Source organism: Mastigoproctus giganteus, chromosome 3, assembly GCF_048544385.1.
Source record: "Mastigoproctus giganteus isolate SK-2022 chromosome 3, ASM4854438v1, whole genome shotgun sequence".
Lineage (NCBI taxonomy): Eukaryota > Metazoa > Arthropoda > Arachnida > Uropygi > Thelyphonidae > Mastigoproctus > Mastigoproctus giganteus.
In genome coordinates this window covers 56,269,743-56,293,178 of record NC_143577.1, presented here as the reverse complement: position 1 = coordinate 56,293,178, position 23,436 = coordinate 56,269,743, and the positions used below count along the sequence as shown (strand labels likewise).

At 36.7% G+C, this 23,436-nt stretch overlaps 1 protein-coding gene across 1 annotated transcript in view; it reads left to right on the top strand.

The window, feature by feature from the left end:
* LOC150088026 (uncharacterized) overlaps window positions 1–23,436 on the top strand; it is a 276,978-nt gene that overhangs the window by 103,634 nt on the left and 149,908 nt on the right. Inside the window, exon 10 of the mRNA XM_090369988.1 lies at window positions 3,802–4,068. Coding sequence (XP_090226114.1) covers window positions 3,802–4,068 — 267 coding nt within the window. The remainder of the gene's footprint in view (window positions 1–3,801; window positions 4,069–23,436) is intronic.

Below are 23,436 nucleotides of genomic sequence, written 5' to 3'. Positions count from 1 at the left end.
CACCTGGCTACAGAGGCGCCTTTCACACTACTAACGTAGTTTTTTGTTTAAGAGTTGTCTATGGTATGTTTACATCAATATTGTATTGATTATTATACTCTTAAAGATATGATGCCTTGTTGCATTTAATTTTACTGAAAAATATGATAACATAAGGAAAGTTTCAAATAGAAACATTTGGATATGCTTAATAAGTATAAATTAACATTCCAATCTGTTCCAATTATGCCATAGATTTCATTAGTAGAAAGCAGAACTTAACGGAATACTATTTCTCATATATCATATGACCAGTGACTGCTATTAAAACATGCCAGCTGCAGGATTTAAAAAATATCAGTAAATTGTTTTTTCCTAGTACAGTTGGTCCTCGTATAACACGATAGTTGTGTTCCTAGAAACCCTTATATAATGCAAAATCATGCAATATAAATAACAGGCCTTATGGGAAAAATAGAGTTAGGTGCTGAACACCCAAGATTGAACACATATTTGTAACGAAAACATTACCAAACATAATAAGTAATCATAATAAACACTTACACATATGATTCTAGCTGTCAGTTTAACTGAAGAAGGTTGACTAAACAACCGAAAGCTTTTATTTGTATGTATCTAATCTAATATAGGTATATTTACTATTATTAAACTTGTCACAATCTATATTTTTGTATCCGTTTCGCTCTGAGCATCTGTAATTTTATAATAATAAACACTTACACAGTTTAAAAAATGTAAAATTAATAATTTAATCATTTAAATTTAGGTTTCTACCTTAAAAATAAATGAAGACAGTTTGAGGGAAAGGGCATAAGAAAGGGTTGAATTAGCAGAATTATGAGGAAAGTGGCAGCAGGTTGTCATTATCAGAACTGGGTGGTGGAGGAGATGCAAATGAGGGCTTTGGACGAAATGTGGTCATACCGGAGCGTCAGGGCTGTGGCTCATTTTCTGTCTCTTTCTTGGGTGTTTTCATAAAAAAGATATCTAGTTTCTGTTGTTTTGCTATCTTCCTTCTCTCACAAAGTAGCTGCCTAAATATCTCCAAAGCAGATTGAATTGTATGAAGTGCCATTCTGCTTCTTTCTACATTGTAATCATTATCTTCTAGCCATTGCATACTTTTCTCCAACGAACTCCAAACTGAAGATAACTCTGAGGTAGAAAGCTATTCTATGGTGGCTTAGAGGCATCCATCTTTGTCGTCTTCCCTCACCTTCCATCTGCCCTTCAGCAGCAAGTTGTTGCAGTTCTTCAGTTGAAAGTTCTTCTTCATGGGACTGACACAACTCTTCTAAGTTTTCTTCCTCCAATTCCTCAAAGTCAACCTGCCTTGCGAGAGCAACACAATGTGTTCTTAATTTAGGAAGTTCCTTTACAGGATCAAAGCCTTTAAAATTACGAATAAAATCTGGTAAAAGAAGCCACCAAACACCATGCAGGCATTCTTTTGTCACTTCGTTCCAAGCCTCCACAATTATGTAAATTGAATTCTTTATGTCAAATTGCCTCCAGAAGTCCATAACTGTTGGTGCATTTTTTCCCTCTGTTACTGCTATCAACGTCTTAAATGTGCATATTGTGTAATAGTGCTTAAAACCAGCAATTTCTCCTTGGTCAAGTGGCTGGATAAGTGATGTTGTGTTAGGGGGAAAAAACAGGATTTTGATATTTGGTGACAGTTCAGCAAGGGTTGGAGGGTAACTTGGTGCATTGTCCAAAACAATTAAAATCTGAATTTTTATTTTTTTCAGTAACTTCGAAACACATCCTCAAACACATCTAGTAGAAGATTTGCCCTGTCTTCCACCCTCTTCTGCTGCTCCTAAAGTAAACACCCAGAGTAGACCTTACAATCCCTTTTAATGCTTGTGGAGTGGCTGCATGATAAACAATAACAGGCCTCAGTTTCAAGTTGCCACTTGCATTTTCTCCTAACATAACAGTCAATCTATCCTTTGAAGCCTGGAGTTGTGCTTCTTCTCTTGAGATATATGTTTGGGTTGGCATTTTTTTCTAATATAGTCCGGTTTCATCAGAGTTGAAAATTGGTCCAGTGTATAGCCCTCTTCCTCAACTAGTTTTTTCAATATCGGCGGAAATGCCTTTGCTGCTTCTTCATCTGCACTCTCACAGCTTCACCTGATAATTTCACATTATGGGAAGCATGATGTTTCCTGAAATTATTAATCCAGCCACTACTGGCAGTAAAGGGAGGCACTTCTTGAGGGTTTTCAGCTTTATTTCTGAGGTCTTCAAATAATCCTAATGCTTTTGCATTTGTCGTAAGCAAACTTGTCCCTGATCTTTTCTTTGTTTGACCTTCTATCCATACGGATAACAGACGTTCCATCTCTTCCAATTCTTTGTATCTTGATCTAATGGATTTTGTTACACTTTGAGTTGTTCCTTCTATGAAAGCTGCTTTTATTTTATTTGCATTCTTTCTAATTCAGCATTGCCTCATATAGGCCTGTAGCACACACAATATCATGTTCTTTCATTCCACTAAAAGTGTTTCACAATTTCTTATTTTTCCTCTATCGATATTGCTTTTTTTATTTTTCCTCTCTCTCTCTCTCTCTGTAGTATCTTCACCAAGATGCTTCCTTTCACACTTTTTTCAAGAAGTATAAAAAGAACAAAAATGAAGAGGCAAGCTTGATACACAAACAGCACAGCATGCATGTAGCAATTGAATAAACAATGCAGCACCCGTGTAGAAACTGAATAAACAATGCAGTAAATGCAGAAACACACTATCACCTCATGTGAGCTCATATGCTCACAATTTACTAAAGCACATTTCTGGAGGTCACTACCATAAAAAAATAAAAACAATTTGCAGTTTCTGGTTTATTGGGGGTTCCTGCTAATGGAATTTGTTATAAACAGGTAGTAAACTCAATTTAATTGCATTTGCAATAATACCGATAGCTGGAGTTCTGTGGGTTTTATGTTATTATGGTAAAATGTGTTTCCCCTTCCATGAAATCTTCAGTCATAAAAAACAAAATAAATTTTCAGAATCTTCTCTTCATTCTTATTGTGATGCATTTAATTGGGGTGATTCTGCCACATTCGACTGCCATTTCTTGTAAACACAAAGGTGAATCGTGCATAAGTGAATTCGGTTCATGTTAATTGCAGCATCATTTATAAATATTTATAAATCATGTATGATCAAATTTGTGTAGTGTAAATGTGTTATACAAGGACTGACTTTTGATTAAATATAAATTGTCTATGATAATATTGAATTCCTTGACCTTATTTTCATCCATTACTTTAATCTCTCATATATCATATGACCAGTTATTGTATCTTATAATTTAACATTGTGCCATAAGACTGTTGAAAGGGTATGGTTCTATTGCCTTTTGACCCATAATATTATAAAATAACAGTATATGTGCTGAAAAGTATTATCTTTTGGAGAAATTCCTTTGTTACTGATGGTGGAAAGAAATGGCTCTATTCACTGTTCAAGATCATGTTTTGGAGTCATCTAAGAGTGGAATGAAATGATTCAGGAGTTTCTGAGAGGTCCCTTTCTCCTTTTAGCAGTGAGAGGATAAAAAAAAAAACTTTAAAAAAGGAAGGAAACAGCTGATAGTTAAATACTGATCACTCTTAACTCTACCATTCATTCATTGATGAATTATACACTAAATTTTGACAGTAATTTTATTATACTGAGTTATAATATTTATTATTCACTTTTATTTTATGTATAAATAAAAATGCCACTCTCATAATTATGTAATTTAACAGTGCCCATTGTTTTTAATTCTTTTCCAGAAAAGCCATGTCTGCATGGTCCTCTGTTTCAAATTTATTAATATTGGGTAACCAGAGTGCTCCAAGGCTTCCTATATTCTCTTTTCTTATTTTTCATCCTCAGACACATTTATTATTGCATCATAAATATGTATGCTTGCTTCTGAACGATTTATTTGGTATTCAAGCAAGAGGAGGTTGCATGTGTGCAGGGCCTTATGCATTAGACCTGTTGGGAATAGATGAACCATTAGCTCAGCATATAGAAGAAGTCCTTGTTGAAAATAGGTAATTGTTATGAGCATTATCCAAATTACATTAACATAATGATATGCATAAGCAGAAAATACAGAATTTCTGTTTCTTCACATGGAAGTTTATTCTTAAATGTATTCCTTTGGAGATGATTTTGAGAGGATGAATCAGAGTTGAAAATATTTAATATGAGGTAAGATTAAAAAGTTCTCTGATTGTATTTTTAAAAAATGTCAATTTTTCTTAGACCCTGTATGTAGACTAATAAAAGATCTTAAATTTTTCACCACAGAAGAATTAAAAGATGCAAATGCAGTCATGGCAATGCTCTTGCATGATCAGCATGTACTCAAAAATCCATGGTTTCCCACTTCTTTACACAAGATCCTGCCTTCCCTAGAAAGCAAAACAATAAAAATATACAATAAAATCCCAATATAAAAACACATGTTTTAATGAAAATTTTGCTATAATGAAAATATGTATAGGTCCTGGCCAACTTCTCTTTTATTGTTAGTGTCTCATTTTTATAAAATAGTTTTGATGAAAAATTCAGTACAATAATTAAATTTCAAAAGGTAAAAAGTACCCTTTTTTTCAACTCGGTAATCTCATTGCCCTTCTCTGCACCTGTTCAAACAGCTCTGCATCCCAAAAAAGGGGATGCAGAGCTGTTTGAACTGGATGCATATGCATCCAGAAGCCACTTTTTGGGGCAGCTGTCCCAGCAGCCCCATCTTCACTGCACAGAATTTCATCTGCTTGCACAGTTATCTCCAGATCTTTTTCGTTCTCTGCCACCCGAGTGTGGTACTACACAGTTTGGTATATTATTCTAGGATTACTGCTACTCGGTGCTTTTTTTTTGAGATGGTACGGCGTACCGGCACCTTTATTAACAGTGATGTGTGACATTTGGATGCTGTACACTTTGAAATTTGTAATATATTCCGTAAAATTTTTCGCATGTTTACCTACTTTTTAAATAAGCTTAAAGTTATTTAACTAAATTTGCATCTCACTGTCTATTGTTAAGATATCTATTATATAAAACTTTATAACCATTTTTAGAATTCTAAATTACTCAGTCGGACCTCTGTTTAACAAACTCCTCTTAGAGCGATTATTTTTTGCCCTGGGAAATTACATTTAAAATAGTTTCGGTTGAGCAAAGAAATTTTTCATATAACAAACGGCTTAGGAGAGACTTAACTGCATACACACTGTTCTCACTTTTGGCCTTCAGGCAATTTAGAAAATTAGTGCTGCTGATAAGCAAGAATTGAGAGAGCTAGCAACTTAGTAAAACCTATCCAACCACCTGTCCCACATACGGAGAAGTCGTGCCGGTCAACAGTGAGCAGCTCAAGGGGTATTCCCAATGAGCTCTGGTTCATCTACTGCAGTGGTGTCCAACCATTTTTTGTACAAGAGGCATATTCAAAGTTAGAATTCTTTCGGGAGCCGCACTGAGTGATTCGAGAAAAATTAGTGTGTTACATTTTTTTCCCTATCTTGTTACATGTAAAAGGAAGTTTCTGTTTTCTTGTTACCATTTTTTATTTTCAGGCTATATATGAAAAATGCAAATTCCCAATACTTTTATGTGTAATAAATCTATGTCACTAATTTATTTTTTAGATTTTATTAAAGTTATAAAAATGTGACTTTCTTTTGTTTTTCAAAAAAATACCTTACTTTTGTCTTTAAATGCTCACTTAATGAGAATTTTTTTGATAATTAGCAAAATTTAAAATACTGTTTTAATTCACTTTCCACCTGGCCATAGGTTGGAGACTTCTGGGAATCAACTGTAAGTGCCTCGTTTGAGAATTAGGAGGGAGTGATTTTCTTTTACCTCAACAAATAATCATCTGTTGTTTTGCGGAAGTGCGTTATCCACATTTTTCCATAAATTTTCCTTTCTCTATTTACATGGCCACAGTAGCTGAATATCGGAAAGACACAGACATTTTGGACAGTTTAAAAAAAAAAAAAAAAAAAAATTAAATTTAAGAACTAGTGACAATATCGATTACGAAAGAAGGAAAATGAGGACAACAAAGATATTAAACCTTCTAAACATGAAATGTTGGCATTTGGTGAGAATGAATTTAGAAAATTGTCAATTAGGCTTAAGTTAAATTAAAGAGATACAATTCATCCATTTTGGGAATACCTAATCGAAAAGACGGTTTTTGGGAAAATTGAAGAGCATTTGATGAATGCTCCGAGTATGATACCAATTTCATCGAGTGAATGTGAATGAGAATTTTCACAAATGAATCTGATCGTCAGCCCAAACAGAGCTTCGTTCATGACAAAAACATTTTCTTCACTACTCTTGGGCCCTACACTTCGCTACAATCGTGGCCCACCACTGACCCGCTTCGATCCAGCAAAATATGTCGATTCATGGCTGCTTCAGAAACAGACACAAACAGTAAGAAGTCGGCATGGTGTGTTGGATGAGAACTCAATAAAATTTTGGAATATTCGATAAAAACTTTATTATGAAATTATTTTTACTTATTTCTTTTACTAATTTTTACTTATTTTTTAAACATTTACTTATTTTTTATATACTTGAATAATAAATTTATATAATAAACTGTGTGTTAATATACTTAATTTGTTGTTCTTATTTCAAAAACGTTACTACTAAGTAACAATATCAGGAAATAATTTTTTAGAGTCTGTACTTTTCATGTCCTTTTAATTTTCAATTTTTCCTGATAGCAAAGAATGAGTACCAGCACCTATTTTTTACAGAAAAAGTACTGGTGCTATTTATATGTAGCACTTTGCATTTGTCAACATTAAACTTTGATTTCAACTTCACAGCCCATATGCCTAATTTTTCTAGATCTTGTTGCAGTAGCATACCCTGATTACTACCATTAACCACTCTTCCAACCTTTGTATCATTTGTAAACTTAGACATTAAGCCTGATAGGCTTAATCAGTATCAGTAACTAGATCGTACATATAGCTTTACGTACGATCTAGTTATTACATTACAGCACATAAGGACTCCTTAAAATATCAAGAGTCAGTATCAGTAATAAATATTGAAAACAACAACAATGGGCCTAGAACTGAACCTTGGAAACTCTACTAATAATATTAATCTAAGATCAATTCCCATTGATAATCACTCTCTGTTGTCTCCCACTCAACCTTCCCTTTATCTGTAGTGGTTAATTTCCCCTAATGTCACACTGCCCAATTTGTGCAACAGTTTTTTATTTGGAACATTATCAAATATGCCGAATGTGATTATGTCATTGTATAATTGTAATGCAAGTTGTTGTTGTAATTTGAAGTTATGCCTTTGCTCTGCTCAATTTTTATAGATTAATAGACAGTCCTTTTGTGTAAAAGGACTATCAATAAAAATGGAATTAAAAACTTTTCTGAAGGGTTGTGCATGGGTGCTTGCTTGCATGCATGCATCTGCCTAATCCTCAGCAGCTGGGAGGTCAGCTTCTTGTTGGGGGGTCCAGTCTGTTGAGAGAGACGTCATTATCTCACATCCATGATGGTATTTTGCCATTTTTTTTATCAGGATCTGAAGTTTTTCAATAGATCACATTCTGTAATTAGTATTTTGTTTTTGCATAGATGTAGGTGTGGACAATAATAAGTTGGATGATTTACAATTTGGACATGTTTTTTCAGTACACTATTTATACATGAGTTACAGCATAATGTATCTCTTCAGCATGCTGTGAGCATGAACAAATTTTTGGCACTTGTAGCAGCCGCTGGCATTGAGGGTGTTTGGTTTGGACATGCCAGTTATGATAACTGTCTTTAAAACTGGATGGTAGAGTTGGTGTACCAAAAGTAGTATAATTTTGTATAGGAATAAATTGATTGTGATTCATTTACTTGGATGACTTTCTGATTCTGCACTTCTTGAATCAATTCCTGTTCTGTAACATTCATCAGGTCCCACTTTTGGAAGCATTTAATGTGATGTGGGGTACTAGTATATGGATTTTCCACCGAAGGTTGAGAGAGAGCTTAAGTTTAAGTTCTGAATGCCTATTACCAACAGTTTCAACAAGTGAGAGGCTTTTGCTTCTTCAAAATTATAAATGCTTAAATTAAAATGACTGGATATCAAATGAAAAGTCTTATTATTGCAAAAGAAACTAATACAAGTCACTAATCATTTAACACTTGGGGTTGTTCCATAAGGATTATCCTTGGCTCTTAGTTTGTCATAGAATTCACTAGTGGCCTTCACTCCTGTCTGTTTGACCTCAATGTTCAATGTCAGTTATTTGCTGACAGTGTTGAAATTTCCAAGTCCATTTTTCTCTGTCAGCCTGTGCTTTTAAACAGGTGCATTCTGAAAAAGGAAATGGACTTATAAACTTGGTTAGTTTTAATCTCACAACAATCAATTCTGATAAAAGTATTTTGTTGTTTTCTATCTGCACAAGATTACAAAGATCTCAGTGTAAGGTTTGTCTTTGATCTTGGCATTCTCAGTCATGCTAACTGCATCATGCCTTGCATAATGTGGTTACTTTGTTATCATCAAAATATTTCCCTCTGGTCATTCTACAACCAAGTCTAACAGAGGCTTTGTTCAATTGAACAGTTGGTACTTCCTGTCTGGATTATAGCAGGATCATTAGCATTAGTAGAGGCATATTATGATACAAGAAAGCAAACTTATACAGCATAAGCTCAAAAAAAAAAAAAAAAAAACACTCTTCCCATTTCACCCATTCATTCATTCCAAATATTTGTCTAGTTCTGCCTTGAATTTATTTAAGCTGTCAACTTCCACAATTACAGATGGAAGTTTGTTCCAGCAATCAACCACCCTCTGGCTAAAGGCAAATTTCCTCACATCTATTCTGCAACTGTCTCTCCTCAATCTGAATTCATGTCCCCTCAGGCAATTAATCTGGGCAAGAGGAAGAATCCCGTCAGCATTGAGCTTGCTCAAACCATTCAAGGCCTTATACACCTCAATCAGATCACCTCATAGGTGCATGGTCTTCAGATGCTGCAATTTGCTGTTGGTAACATCATCATCAGTTGGTTTCATTGTATAGAATTTAAACTCTGTCTGAGACCATTGTGTAGTACCTTTATGAAAACAAAATCTTTCCCTATCATTTGGTCACCATTAAACATTTTTAGCGTTTTGGAAGCTATACAGGATAACCTCAGAATCTTTTAATGGATTTGAGAGGACATTTGCTTTGTACACTACCATCCAGCATAACCACTGCCATTGCAGGGATTACTCATATCTCTGCAAGTGGTTCCGCCTATATAGGTTGTGTGGTTTATTGTTATTCAACCTATATAGGCAGAAGCATGGACTGAAATATACTACAACTTGCTTTAACTTGCATAGATTCACCTCCGAACTGTTTAAGCTTCATGTTTTTGATATCCCTCTTTTCTGTCCAGCATTACATTTTTAATGTTTCCTATTACGGTGTGAATCTCTCTTATTACAGCCTTATTGTATTCTTGTAGAGGTTAGTAAATTCCTCTTGTTTCATTGGAAAAGATCTGATAAAATCATTGTAATCTGAATGGTTAACAAAGCTCCTGCTCTGTTCTGCAATGTATGTTCCCCTCAGGCGATCCTTTTAACTGTTCTCACCTAAGCATGTACTGTATACTACAAATTTGTACAAGGTGTGGCTGGAAGGTTCCAGGAGAGACTTTATCAGTATTAATATTAGCCAAATGGTGCAAGGAAGCCACAGGCTTTCGCTGCACCATTTCCATAAAAAAAAATAATAAATAAATAAAAAAAGAGAGAGTAGATACAAAAATAGACATATTATGCACTTCTCTTCTCTTTGAATTTCTTCAAATTAATCAGCAACTCACTTCCTGAAGAAAATCTTTCTACAGTTTATTCTAAGGAAGGAAAATTGTTTTGAATATTTTTGTTAGATTCTTTTAATTCCGTTAATTTGATTTTTAATTGTTTTAAATTGATTTGAATTGTGTTAAATTGATTTGAATTGTGTTAAATTGATTATTTAATTATTTATATTTTACTCTAATGTACCGGTAAGTTGTCGATTTTTTTCAGTTTTTCCGTTTTAATTTCTGGAGGGTATCATACGGAAGTGTTCTACGTACTATATTGAGGTAAACTCCTCTTATTATTTTACTAACAGTTTAGTCTAAAACCTCTCCCCCTGTAATTTGAATTTATGGCTCCTATTTTTGGAATTCTTTATAACAGTGATCATTTCACCTTCTCAATTTACTAATGTCCCTCAAAGTCTTAAAAACCTACAATCAGGTCCACTTTAAGGTACCTGGTTACCAAGCTATGTAGCCCGCATAATCAAAGTCTTTCATTATATGGTTATCCCTTTGCCAATCTCACCATGAGTTGCCCATCTTTGTACCCTTTCAAGAAGCTCAATGTCTTTTTTTAGATGAGGGCTCCATACTTGCAAGTGCGGTCTTGTAGTACAGTATTGCAGTACAGTAGTGCAGTACAGTATTGCAAGTGCAGTCTTACAATTGGCTTATACAGTGGGATTATGACTTCCTTATCTCTATAGGTTATTGCTTGATAAATCATCAATAGGACACTATTGGCTTAACATTAGCAAAGGAACATGATGCAAGAAAGCAAGCTTATATAGCATCAGCCAAAAAAAAACTTATACCTTATTTCACCCATCCACTCGCTCCAAATGTTTGTCAAGTTCTGCCTTGAATCTGTTTAAGCTATCAACTTCTACAATGACAGATGGAAGTTTGTACCAGCAATCAACCACCTGCTGGCTAAAGGCAAACTTCCACACATATATCCTACAACCGTCTTTCCTCAATTGGAATTTATGCCCTCTCAGGCGATTATTCTAAGCAAGAGGAAGAATCCCATCAGCACTGAGCATGCTCAAACCATTCAAGGATTTATACACCTCTATCAGATCACCTCGCCGGTGCCTAGTCTCCAGACCCTGTAATTTGCAAAACTTAAGCCTTTCAAAACTTTTAATAAATTTAAGGAGGAACTGGACAGACATTTGGAGGGAATGGTTTGATTTTTTTTTTTTTTGACTGATGCTGCATAAGCTCATACACTTGCTTTCTGGCATCACATGCCACTACTACTACTACTACTTTCTTCGTAAGTGCAACCTTTGTTCCATTCACTAATCTTATTGCCCTTCTCTGTACTTGTTCCAACAGCTCTACATCCTTCTTAAAATGAAGCCTCCAGACCTGTATACAGTACTCAAGGTGTGGTCTGACCATTGCCTTATACAAGGGGATAATCACCTCCTTATCCCTGCTAGAAAAATTCCTGTATATCATTGACAAGACACCATGAGCTACTCTTGTAGACCGTCTGCACTGCTCAGAAAAGTTCATATCTCCCTGCACAATTACCCCCAGGTCCTTTTTATTCTCTACCACTGTCAGTGTGGTACCACAGAGTTGATACGTTACTCTGGGATTACTGCTTCCCATATGTAGTACTTTACATTTGTCAATGTTCAACTTCATGTGCCACCTCTCAGCCCATCTGCTCAACTTTTCTAGATCCTGTTGCAGCAGTGTACTGTGATTAGTGTCATTAACAATCCTGCCAACCTTCGTATCGTCTGAAAACTTGGACATTAAGCCTGATATACCATCATTAATAACGATGGTATATCATCAATTTATAAATTCCATCAATCCATTTATAAATTCATAAAACAATGCTGGACCCAACACTGAACCCTGAGGGACTCCACTAATAACATAGTCCACGAAGAGCAGTTTCCTTGATTACCATTCTTTGTCTTCTCCCACTCAACCATATCTTTATCCATAGCAGCAATTTGCCTGCAATGCCACACTGCTCCAATTTGTGCAACAGTATCAAAAGCCTTTCTAAGATCCAAATATCTGATATCAAAGTTATTCCCTGCATCCAGTTACTTTGTGACTACATTATAGTATACAATCAAATTAGTCAGACAAGACTTCCCCTTAACAAACCCATGCTGTGTCCGAGATATAACTGAAGTCCTGTCTAGATACGATAGGAGGAAGTATATGATGAGAGCCCTGTCAATCAATTCGACCCTGGAAAGATTGTGCAAGGCTCAAGGGGTAGAATTTTTTTCAGCCTGGTCTGTGCTTGTTATCAGGAGAGACTGCTTCTATAGGGATGGGATAACTTAAATAGGAAGGGTGAAAGAATGTTTGCTGATGCTATCGAATCAGTGTTAGATGGGTCGGAAAACTGCTCGATTTGGGGCATACAAGGACTAATAGATTAACAGTAGCCACTGGCAGAGGTGAAAGTGATTCTTGCACTGCTTCTATTGGAATGAGCAGCAGCCTGGAAAGTAAGATGCAGGATATTTCAGAGACTGCTGGGAATCATTGGGGTACAAGTAAACATATGGGTTGTGTTAGGGTAGCTAAGAAAAAGAACAGGTGCGTGTATACTTGCGTGTACACCAATGCCAGGAGTTGGGTAAATAAATTTGATGAATTTGAGGTATTGCTGAAAGCATCAAAGGCGGATATTGCTGGGATATCAGAGACGTGGTGTCACACAGATATAAGTAATGCAGAACTGGAATTTGAGGAGTACAACATCTACAGAAAGGATAGACAGGATAGGAAGGGAGGAGGGGTTATGCTATTAATTAAGAAACACATAAAATCCAGGGAAGTGAAGCCAGTCGACATCGCTGGACGGTGCAGTGTCGAGTCAGTTTGGTGTGACTTAAGCATTGGGAGATAAAAATTGAGAGTAGGAGTTGTGGTATGGGCTTAATGACTCTGATGAGTATAATAAGAAACTGTACAGGGAAATAGAGTGGGCCAGTAAATCAGAGAGTCTTATAATTGGGGATTTTAATTTCCCAGATATTGACAGGAATTTGTGGCTTGGTCACTCACACACTAGCAAGGCTTTTGTGGATTTATTGGATGATTGTTTTCTAAATCAGCATGTTCAGGAGGCAAATAGAGGGAGCAATACTCTTGATTTGATTATCAGTAGTGATTCTTCATGCATTAAGAATCTGCAGATACAGGAACTACTAGGTGGCAGTGATCACAGTGTGCTGAAGTGGGATTAACTCAAGGAGGTAACTACCATCAGGGGTAAAGGGAAGGGTTATTGCTTTCGTAAAGGCGACTACGGTGGTTTGAGACAGTATTTAAATTCTATACAGTGGGACCAACTGATGATGTTACCAACAGCAAACTCGGGCGCCTCCGTAGCCAGGTGGGAAGGAGCAGCAGTGCGTAGCACATGCTTCTTGATTAGACCGGGGTTCGAGCCCGTCACCACCAAATACGGAGTATGCGGAAAGGTCAAGGAATGACCACCGCATATCCCGGAGCAATATGGCCTTAGTTGCTAATGCTCCTAAAAACCAAATAACAAATAACAACAGCAAACTCAAAATTTGAAGCCTTCAAAAAACTTATCTTGGAAGCTACTAGGCTTTACATACCACTAAGAAATGTTGTTCAAGGTTCAGGCCTAAATGGATGTCAGATGAACTAATGAGACGTATGGCAGAGAAGAAAAATGCATGGGATACATATAAATTAACACGTGACACAGTAGCCTATGATAGATATAAGTTGATCTGTAACCAAGTTACAAAGGAGGTTAGGCAGGCGAAGGCAGATTACGAGAAATCTTTGGCAAGGGATGCAAAGAAAAACAGCAAGGAGTTCTTTACTAATGTAAACTCTAAAGGAAGGGGATGAATCAGATTGGTCCACTTGATATCGATGGTTCAACTGTTCATGATCCTGCTCAGGTAGCTAACAAACTAAATCAATATTTTGCATCTACATTCACACACGAGGAGTTATTCAGGAAGGGGAATGCCATAGATGAAGTAAACACTGGCAATGAGCTAGATGATCTTGTAATAATTCAGAGTAAAGTGGAGGAGAAATTGTTGAAGATAAATACAAGAAAGGCGACTGGGGCAGATGGGATCTATCTAGTTATATTAAAGGAGGCAGCAAAGGAAGTAAGCAATCCATTAGCCATAATTATGAGAGCTTCCTTGAACTCAGGGGAGGTACCCACAGACTGGAGATGTGCAAATGTAACCCCAATTCACAAACGAGGACCAAAGGCTGACACAAGTAATTATAGATCTGTGAGTTTAACTTCTGTTTCAGGAAAATTAATGGAGGCATGGTTAAAGAAGCACTGCAGGATCATCTTGACAAGAATTCAGTAGGGCACCTCCATAGCCAGGTGGGAAGAAGCAGCAGTGCATAGCACACGCTTCTTGATTAGTCCGGGGTTCGAGCCCGTCACCACCAAATAGGAGGTTGCGGAAAGGTCAAGGGAATGACCACCGCATATTCCCAGAGCAATATGGGCCTTAGTTGCTAATGCTCCTAAAAACCAAATAACAAACAACAAACAACAAGAATTCAGTTATAGCTCAGACACAGCAGGGTTTTGTTAAGGGAAGGTCTTGTCTGACCAATTTGATTGGATACTATGACGTAGTCACAAAAGAATTGGATGCAGGGAATAATTTTGATATTATATATTTGGATCTTAGAAAGGCTTTTGATACTGTTGCACATGGAAGACTGCTACACATTGGAGCAGTGTGGCATTGGTGGCAAATTGTTGCTGTGCATAAAGGGATAGTTGAGTGGTAGAAGACAGAGAGTGGTAATCAATGGACACTGCTCATCGTGGACTAATGTGATTAGTGGAGTCCCTCAGGGTTCAGTGTTGGGTCCCTTGTTGTTTTCTGTATTTATAAATAATATTGATGATGGTATATCAGCTTAAGTTTGCAGATGATACAAAGGTTGGCATTGTTGTTAAGGACGCTACTGACGCTATGCTGCTGCAACAGGATCTGGAAAGGTGAGCAGATGGGCTGAGAGGTGGCAAATGAAGTTTAACATTGACAAATGTAAAGTGCTACATATGAGAAACAGTAACCCAGAGCAACTCTGTGGTACTACACTGACAGTGGTAGAGAATGAAAAGGACCTGGGGGTAATTGTGCAGGCAAATATGAAGTTCTCTGAGCAGTGCAGACGGGCTGCAAGAGTAGCTCATGTTGTCTTATCAATGAGATACAGGAATTTTTCTAGCAGGGATAGGGAAGTGATTATTCCCTTGTATAAGGCAATGGTCAGGCCGCACTTTGAGTACTGTATACAGGTCTGGAGGCCTCATTTCAAGAAGGATATAGAGCTGCTGAAACGAGTACAGAGAAGGGTAACAAGGTTAGTGAACGGAATGAAGAAAGGCTTAAGTTTTGCAAATTACAGTGTCTGGAGACTAGGCACCGGTGAGGTGATCTGATAGAGGTGTATAAAGCCTTGAATGGTTTGAGCATGCTCAATGCCGATGGGATTCTTCCTCTTGCTCAGAATAATCACCTGAGAGGGCATAAATTCAGATTGAGGAAAGATAGATGTGCAGAAGTTTGGATTTAGCCAGCGGGTAGTTGGTTGGTGGAACAGACTTCCATCTCTTGTTGTGGAAGTTGATAGCCTAAATAAATTTAAGTCTCAGCTGGACAGGTATTTCGAACGAACGGAGGGAGAAATGGAAGTGGGTTTTTTTTTTTTTGGCTGATGCTGCATAAGCTTGCTTTCTTGCATCATATGCCTCTACTAATGCTAATGCTAAATCGCTGATGGGATACTGCCTTTTGCTCAGAATAATCACCTGAGAGGGCATAAATTCAAATTGAGGAAACACAGGTGTAGGATAGATGTGCGGAAATTTGCCTTTACCCAGCGGGTAGTTGGTTGGTGGAACAGACTTCCATCCCTTGTTGTGGAAGTTGATAGCCTAAAGCTGGACAGGTATTTCGAACGAACAGAGGGGTGAAGAGGAAGGGGTTTTTATTTTTTTTTTTGGCTGATGCCGCATAAGCTTGCTTTCTTGCATCATATGCCTCTACTAATGCTAATTTGTTGACATTGGACTTGAACTTCTGTAGACTGTAATTTTCAGGAAATACATATAAAGGAAGGTTGTTCCAGAAAACGGCAGTTGAATGAATAAACGAGGAAGATGAAAAGTTGGTTCTGTGATTTTGAAGTTGGACAGTAAATGGATGTTGGCTGATGGTTGTTTTGAAAGAGAGAGCGGGAATTATAGAAGCCAATTCAGAAGAACAGTGCCCATGGAAGTATCTGTAGAAGAGGCATGCAGCAGAAACAGTACGTCTATGAGACACCGAGTGGAGAGACTCTGTTAGAGATGAATCATTAATTAACCTAACTAACCTCTTCTGAATGGAATCAAGAAGCCTGAGAGAGGTTTTGGGCGTACTACCTCAGACGTGGGAACAATATTCCTTGGTAGGGCGGATTTGTGATTTGTATAGAGTGAACAGCTGTTCGGAAGAAAAGTAACACTGAGAAAGAAAGAGAAAACCAAATTTTGTAGATCCAGAAGAAGCAATATTTGTAATGCCAAGAGAGATTAGAAGTCTGGGTAATCCCCAAAAGAGATATATCATTTTGCCTAGAAATCGGAGTGTCACCAATGATAATCATAGGAGCAGAAGAATCCTTTTTGCGAGATATAAGACAAGACTGAGTTTTATAAGGATTGAAATCAACTAAGTTGCGTTTGCCCCACTGGAGAATTACCTGGATATCAGTATTTAAGGAATTGGTAGTAGATTTTTGAGAAGTTGAAGCTGATTGAGCAGGACAAGGTTTCTCAAAATGGAAAGTGGAATGCAATGTGCTATCATCGGCAATACCATGGATAGGATTTCCAGTCAATGGAAGAAGGTCATTAATATACAAGAGGAAAAGAGTGGTGGAAAGAACTTAACCTTGGGGGACACCGGCATTAGTGGAGAAGTTAGAAGACAGAGAGCCATCTGCCAGCACCCTCAGTGAGCAATCAGAGAGAAAACTGGATAACCAGTTACAAAAAATAGTTGGCAAACCATAAGATGGAAGCTTGTTTAGAAGACCTTTATGCCAAACATGATTGAAAGCCTTTTCGATGTCAAGAGCAACTGCTTGTGTTTCACCAAACTTTTCCATTGAATTAGTCCATAAATGGATAACATAAGCCAGAATATCACCAGTGGATCGACATTGACGCAATCCATACTAGCAATCGTTGATCCGACTGAAGGTTTCTAGTTAGTTTTAGAGTTGGCGGTTAATTGATTTCTCCATTAGTTTAGAAAGAATAGAAGTAATTGCAATGGGACAATAATTGGATTGGAGGGATTTGTCACCCTTTTTAGGAACAGTCTGGATATGAGCAAATTTCCAAGCAGAAGGATAAACACCTTTGGAATAAGAAAGTGAAAAAAGGTGGCAAAGAACAGGAATAAGTTCAGGAACACAAGTTTTGAGAACAAGTGGAGAAATACCATCAGACATGGAGCTTTCTTAGCATCAAGATTCGTCAAAATCCTTCTGACATCCTTTTGACGGAAGACCACAGCAGTCATCGAATGGAGTGTGTAGGGAATGGGGGAGGTGTTTTACCAAGATCATTAATTTGTACAGTAGTCTTCCATGTGCAACAGAATCAAAAGCTTTCCTGAAATCCAAGTGTATGATATCAAAATTATTTTTTGCATCCAGTTTCTTTGGGACCACATCATAATATCCAATCAGATTTGTCAGACTAGACTTCCCCTTGAGAAACCCATGCTGTGTCAGAATCATTACCACATTTTGTTTAGATGATCCTGCTGTGCTTCTTTAACCTGTGACTTCATTACTTTCCCTGAAACAGAAGTCAAACTAACAGGTTTGTAATTACTCATGTCACCCTTTGTGAATTGGAGATATATTTGCACATCTCCAGTCTGTGGGGTCTTCCCCTGATTTCAAGGATGTTCTCATAATTATGGCTAATGGTTTGCTTACTTCCTTTGCCACCTCCTTTAATATAACTGTGGATCGATCCCATCTACCTCAGGGACGTTTCTTATTTTTAACTTCAACAATTTCTCCTCTACATTTCTTTCAGTTATTACAAAATTATTTAACTCGCTGTTAGAGTTTGATGGACATCTGGCCCACTCCTCCTTGAATAACTTCTCATGTGTGAATGTAGATGCAAAATACTCATTTAGTTCAGCAGCAATCTGAGAATGATCATCTACAGTCAAACTATTGATATCAAGTGGACCAATCTGATTCATCCCCTTCCTTTTAGAGTTTATATAAGTAAAGAAGTCTTTGGTGTTTTTCTTTGCATCCTTTGCCAAAGATTTTTCATAATCTGCCTTTGCACGCCTAACTTTCTTTGTGACTTGATCACAGACTAGCTTGTATCTACCATAGGCTTCTGTCTCGCCTGACAATTTATGTGCATCCCGTGCATTTTTCTTTTCTGCCACGAGTCTCATTAGTTCACTGACAACCATTTGTGCCTAAACGTAGAGCAGTATTTCTTAGTTGGAACAAAACGCCTAATAGCTTCCAAAATTACTTCCTTGAATGCTTCCCATTTAGAATTTGCTGTTAGCAACATCATCAGTTGGTCCCACTGTATAGAACCTAAAAAATCTGAGACCACTGTAGTCGCCTTTATGAAAGTAAAAACCCTTCCCTTTACGCCTGATGGTAGCTACATCTTTATGTATATTCCATATCAGTCACTGTGATCACTGCCACTCAGTGGTTCCTTTATCTGTAAATTCTTAATGCATGAATAATCATTGCTGTTAATCAGATCAAGAGTGTTACTCCCTCTTGTTGTCTCTCTAACATGCTGGTGTAGAAAACAATCATCCAATAAATCCACAAAAGCCTTGCTAGTGTGCGAGTGACCAACCCACAAGTTCCAGTCTATATCTGGGAAGTTATAATCCCCCATTATAAGACACTCTGATTTACTGGCCCACTCTATTTCTCTGTATAATTGTTCATTGTACTCATCAGAGTCATTAGGCCTATAACAAACTCCCAACCTCATTTTTGCTGTTCCAGTGCTTATGTCACACCAAACTGACTCAACATTGCACTGTCCATCAACTGGATGCACTTCCTTAGATTTTGTGTTTCTTAACTAACAGCATAAACTCTTCTCCCTTCCTATCTTGTCTATCCTTTCTGTACACATTGTACTCCCCAAATTCCAATTCTGCATCCCTTATATCTGAGTGGCACCACGTCTCTGATATCCCAACAATATATCTGCCTTGGATGTCTTAACCAACACTTCAAAGTCATAAAATTTATTTACTATATTCCTAACATTGGTTTACATGCAAGTATACATGCACCTGTTCTTACTCTTAGTTACTCTAACACAGCCCATGTATTACTTGTTTCATGACCCCCAGCTGTTCCTGAAATCCCCAGCAACTGACTTTCCGGGCTGCTGCTCATTGCAATAGAATCTGTGCAAGAATAATCATTTCCACCTCTGCCTGCGGCTACTTTTAATCTATTAGTCTGTAAATCCCCCTCCCCCCAAACTAACAGTTTTCCAACCTATCTAACATTGCCTCGATAGTATCAGCAAATATTCTTGCACCTCTTCTGTTTAAGCGTATCCCATCTCTGTAGAAGCATCTCTCCTGTTAACAAGCAGAGACCACGCTGAGAAAAATTTTATCCCATGAGCCCTGCACAATCTCTCCAGGGCCGAATCGATTGATAAGGCTCTCATCATATACTCCCTCCTATTGTGTCTGGGCAGTATTGTAGACACTTTCAAATTTAACCCTAACTCAAGACTTTTTTGAGCATTGATCTGTACTTGCTTAGTAAATCTGCAGATCTCCTACACTTATTGTCATTAGTGCCAACATGTACAAAGATATCACTTTTTGTGCCCTTAAAAGATGTTATCTGCTCTACAACGTCATCGACCTTTTCCCCTGGCAGATACAGCTTGGTCCTGTTCCACCTATCCTTTTTTGCACAATTTTCCCACTTCTATAGCTAAGTTTCCTAAATTCAATTGAAAACATAAATTAGAATTAACCCATGGCTTCCTTGAAACTTAAGGTTAATAGTTAACCTCTATGTAAATAATAAAACAGCTTCCATTCTGTTTTATAAAAAACTAAAAATTATAAAACAATTCTCTGTTCATTGAGAAATAGAGTTTCTCTAAATGTAAAAATGTTTATTTTATCTCAAATAATACTTGTTCAACAAAATGAAACTTATTTTTGATCAAAGATGTAAATGCTTTTCAAACCAGTTTTATGCACTGATTTCACGTATGTTTTTGGTTTTTCTTAGCACATTTAGTTTTCTTAATATGACTACTTGTGATATCAGTACAAGTTAATATGATTTCATTAAAAAAACACACGAAACTAGTTACAATTATATTTTTTATACTTTTACACTTTGAATCTAATACACTCAGTTAAAATAATTCAGTACACTATTGAAAAAAAGATTCAATTACAGTTTATTTCTCTACCTCTTGTAGAACAACACTACCTGAGCCTTTGGCTCATCCACTTTACAGTCCTTGTTTATAAATATACATAATAATATACATATAAACAAAATCAAAACAAAAAAAAAAAAAAAAAAAATTATTCACATGGCCCAATAAGCCATATATGCAACATGTTTATTTGTTATTTTATGCAACATATATGAAACATGTTTATTTGTTTATTTGTAATGTTATCATGTTCAAAATTTCATCTTAAAAAAAAAAAATAATAATAATAAATAAATAACTCTTAAATAAATATATAAATTCCATAAAATCGTCCCATAAAGCATCGTGTACACTGTATAATAAAACATATACAGTTATTCACAATCTTCTAAAATAATACATTCAATTGTAAACCTGTACATCTAAAATGTAATTGTTCAAAATAAATTAATTAAATTAATTTAAACATTTATATATACATATACAAAACATATATACAACAACCATATGATATTTGCATATCATATTGCATATCATACTGCAAAAAATCATACTGCATATTTATAATCATACTGCATATTTACAATCTCTTAAAAGAATATACATACATTTATAAATCTAAAACTTCAAATTCAAGATAAATTAATTAAAACTGTATTATTTAAATTCCATACAATATTTCTATACAAATTATAGTTTACTTTATATACTAAATACACACAATTATACATTACAATTTTTCATAAGAAATACACGCTGTGTAAACCACATATATTATACCAGAAATCATAAGATATTTACATTAATTTCTGATCACGCCATAATAAACCTTCTTTTTTCAAAAACTTCTTTCACAAAGGTCTTAAAAATTTTATAGGAGTGAATACTTGCAAATACTTTGCATGGCTGCAGAAACTGCACTTCTAATTCTATTATGAAAAAAAAAAAAAAAAAAAAAAAGTATGCACAATTAAAAATTTATATATATATGGACCAAAACAAATAGTACAGAAAGATATGCACAATTAAAAATGCTGTGCAGATGATTTCCTTTGGCACACTGTAATGTTGCAGAACAACATCCAACAGTAGTCTGCCAACATATATTTGTTCCAAAAACCTTGTTAGCAATTTGCTATTGACTTGTCTATGAGCATTAGCATTGCTAATGCTCATACATGCAAGTATACATGAACCTGTTCTTACTCTTAGTTACTCTAACAGCCCATGTATTTACTTGTTTCATGACCCCCAGCTGTTCCTGAAATCCCCAGCAACTGACTTTCCGGGCTGCTGCTCATTCCAATAGAATCTGTGCAAGAATCATTTCCACCTCTGCCTGCAGCTACTTTTAATCTATTAGTCTGTAAATCCATCAGCCAAGAAAAAAAAAAAAAACCACTCCCATTTTATCCCTCCGTTCGTTTGAAACACCTGTCCAGCTGAGCCTTAAATTTATTTAGGCTATCAACTTCCACAACAAGGGATGGAAGTCTGTTCCACCAACCAACTACCTGCTGGCTAAAGGCAAATTTCCGCACATCTATCCTACATCTGTCTTTCCTCAATTTGAATTTATGCCCTCTCAGGTGATTTTTCTGAGCAAGAGGAAGAATCCCATCAGCATTTAGCATGCTCAAACCATTCAAGGCTTTATACACCTCTATCAGATCACCTCGCTGGTGCCTAGTCTCCAGACACTGTAATTTGCAAAACTTAAGCCTTTCTTTGTAAGAGCAACCCTTTGTTCCATTCATTAATCTTGTTTCCCTTCTCTGTACTCGTTCTAGCAGCTCTACATCCTTCTTGAATTGAGGCCTCCAGACCTGTATACAGTACTCAAGGTGTAGCCTGATCATTGCCTTATACAAGGGAATAATCACCTCCTTATCCCTGCTAGAAAAATTCCTGTATATCATTGACAAGACACCATGAGCTACTCTTGCAGCCTGTCTGCGCTGCTCAGAAAACTTCATATCTGCCTGCACAATTACCCCCAGGTCCTTTTCATTCTCTACCACTGTCAGTGTAGTACCACAGAGTTGTTCTGGGTTACTGTTTCTCATATGTAGCACTTTACATTTGTCAATGTTAAACTTCATTTGCCACCTCCCAGCCCATCTGCTCAACCTTTCCAGATCCTGTTGCAGCAGCATACTGTCAGTAGTGTCCTTAACAACCCTGCCAGCCTTTGTATAGTCTGCAAACGTGGACATTAAGCTTGATATACCATCAATGGACCGAACACTGAACCCTGAGGGACTCCAATAATAACATTAGTCCACGATGAGCAGTGTCCATTGATTACCACTCTCTGTTTTCTCCCCCTCAACCATCCCTTTATCCAAAGCAGCAATTTGCCTCCAGTGCCACACTGCTCCAATTTGTGCAACAGTATCAAAGGCTTTTCTAAGATTCAAATATATAATATCAAAGTTATTCCCTGCATCCAGTTCTTTTGTGACTGCATCATAGTATCCAATCAAATTGGTCAGGCAAGACTTTCCCTTAACAAAACCATGCTATGTCTGAGCTATTACTGAAGTCTTGTCTAGATGATCCTGCAGTGCTTCTTTATCCAGTGCCTCCATTAATTTTCCTGGAACAGAAGTTAAACTCACAGATCTATAATTACTTGTGTCAGCCTTTGATCCTCCTTTGTGAATTGGGATCACATTTGCACATCTATGGATTCCAAAGAAGCTCTCATAATTATGGCTAAGGGTTTGCTTACTGCCTTTGCTGCCTCCTTTAATATAACTGGATAGATCCCATCCACCCCGGGTGCCTTTTTTATGTTTATCCTCAACAATTTCTCCTCCACTTTCCTCTCAGTTATTACAAAATTATCTAGCTCACTGCCAGAGTTTATTTCACCTCTGGCATTCCCCTTCCTGAATAACTCCTCATGTGTGAATGTAGATGCAGAATACTCATTTAGTTTTTAGCCATCTGAGCAGGATCATCAACAGTTGAACCATCAATATCCAGTGGACCAATCTGATTCATCCCTTTCCTTCTAGAATTTA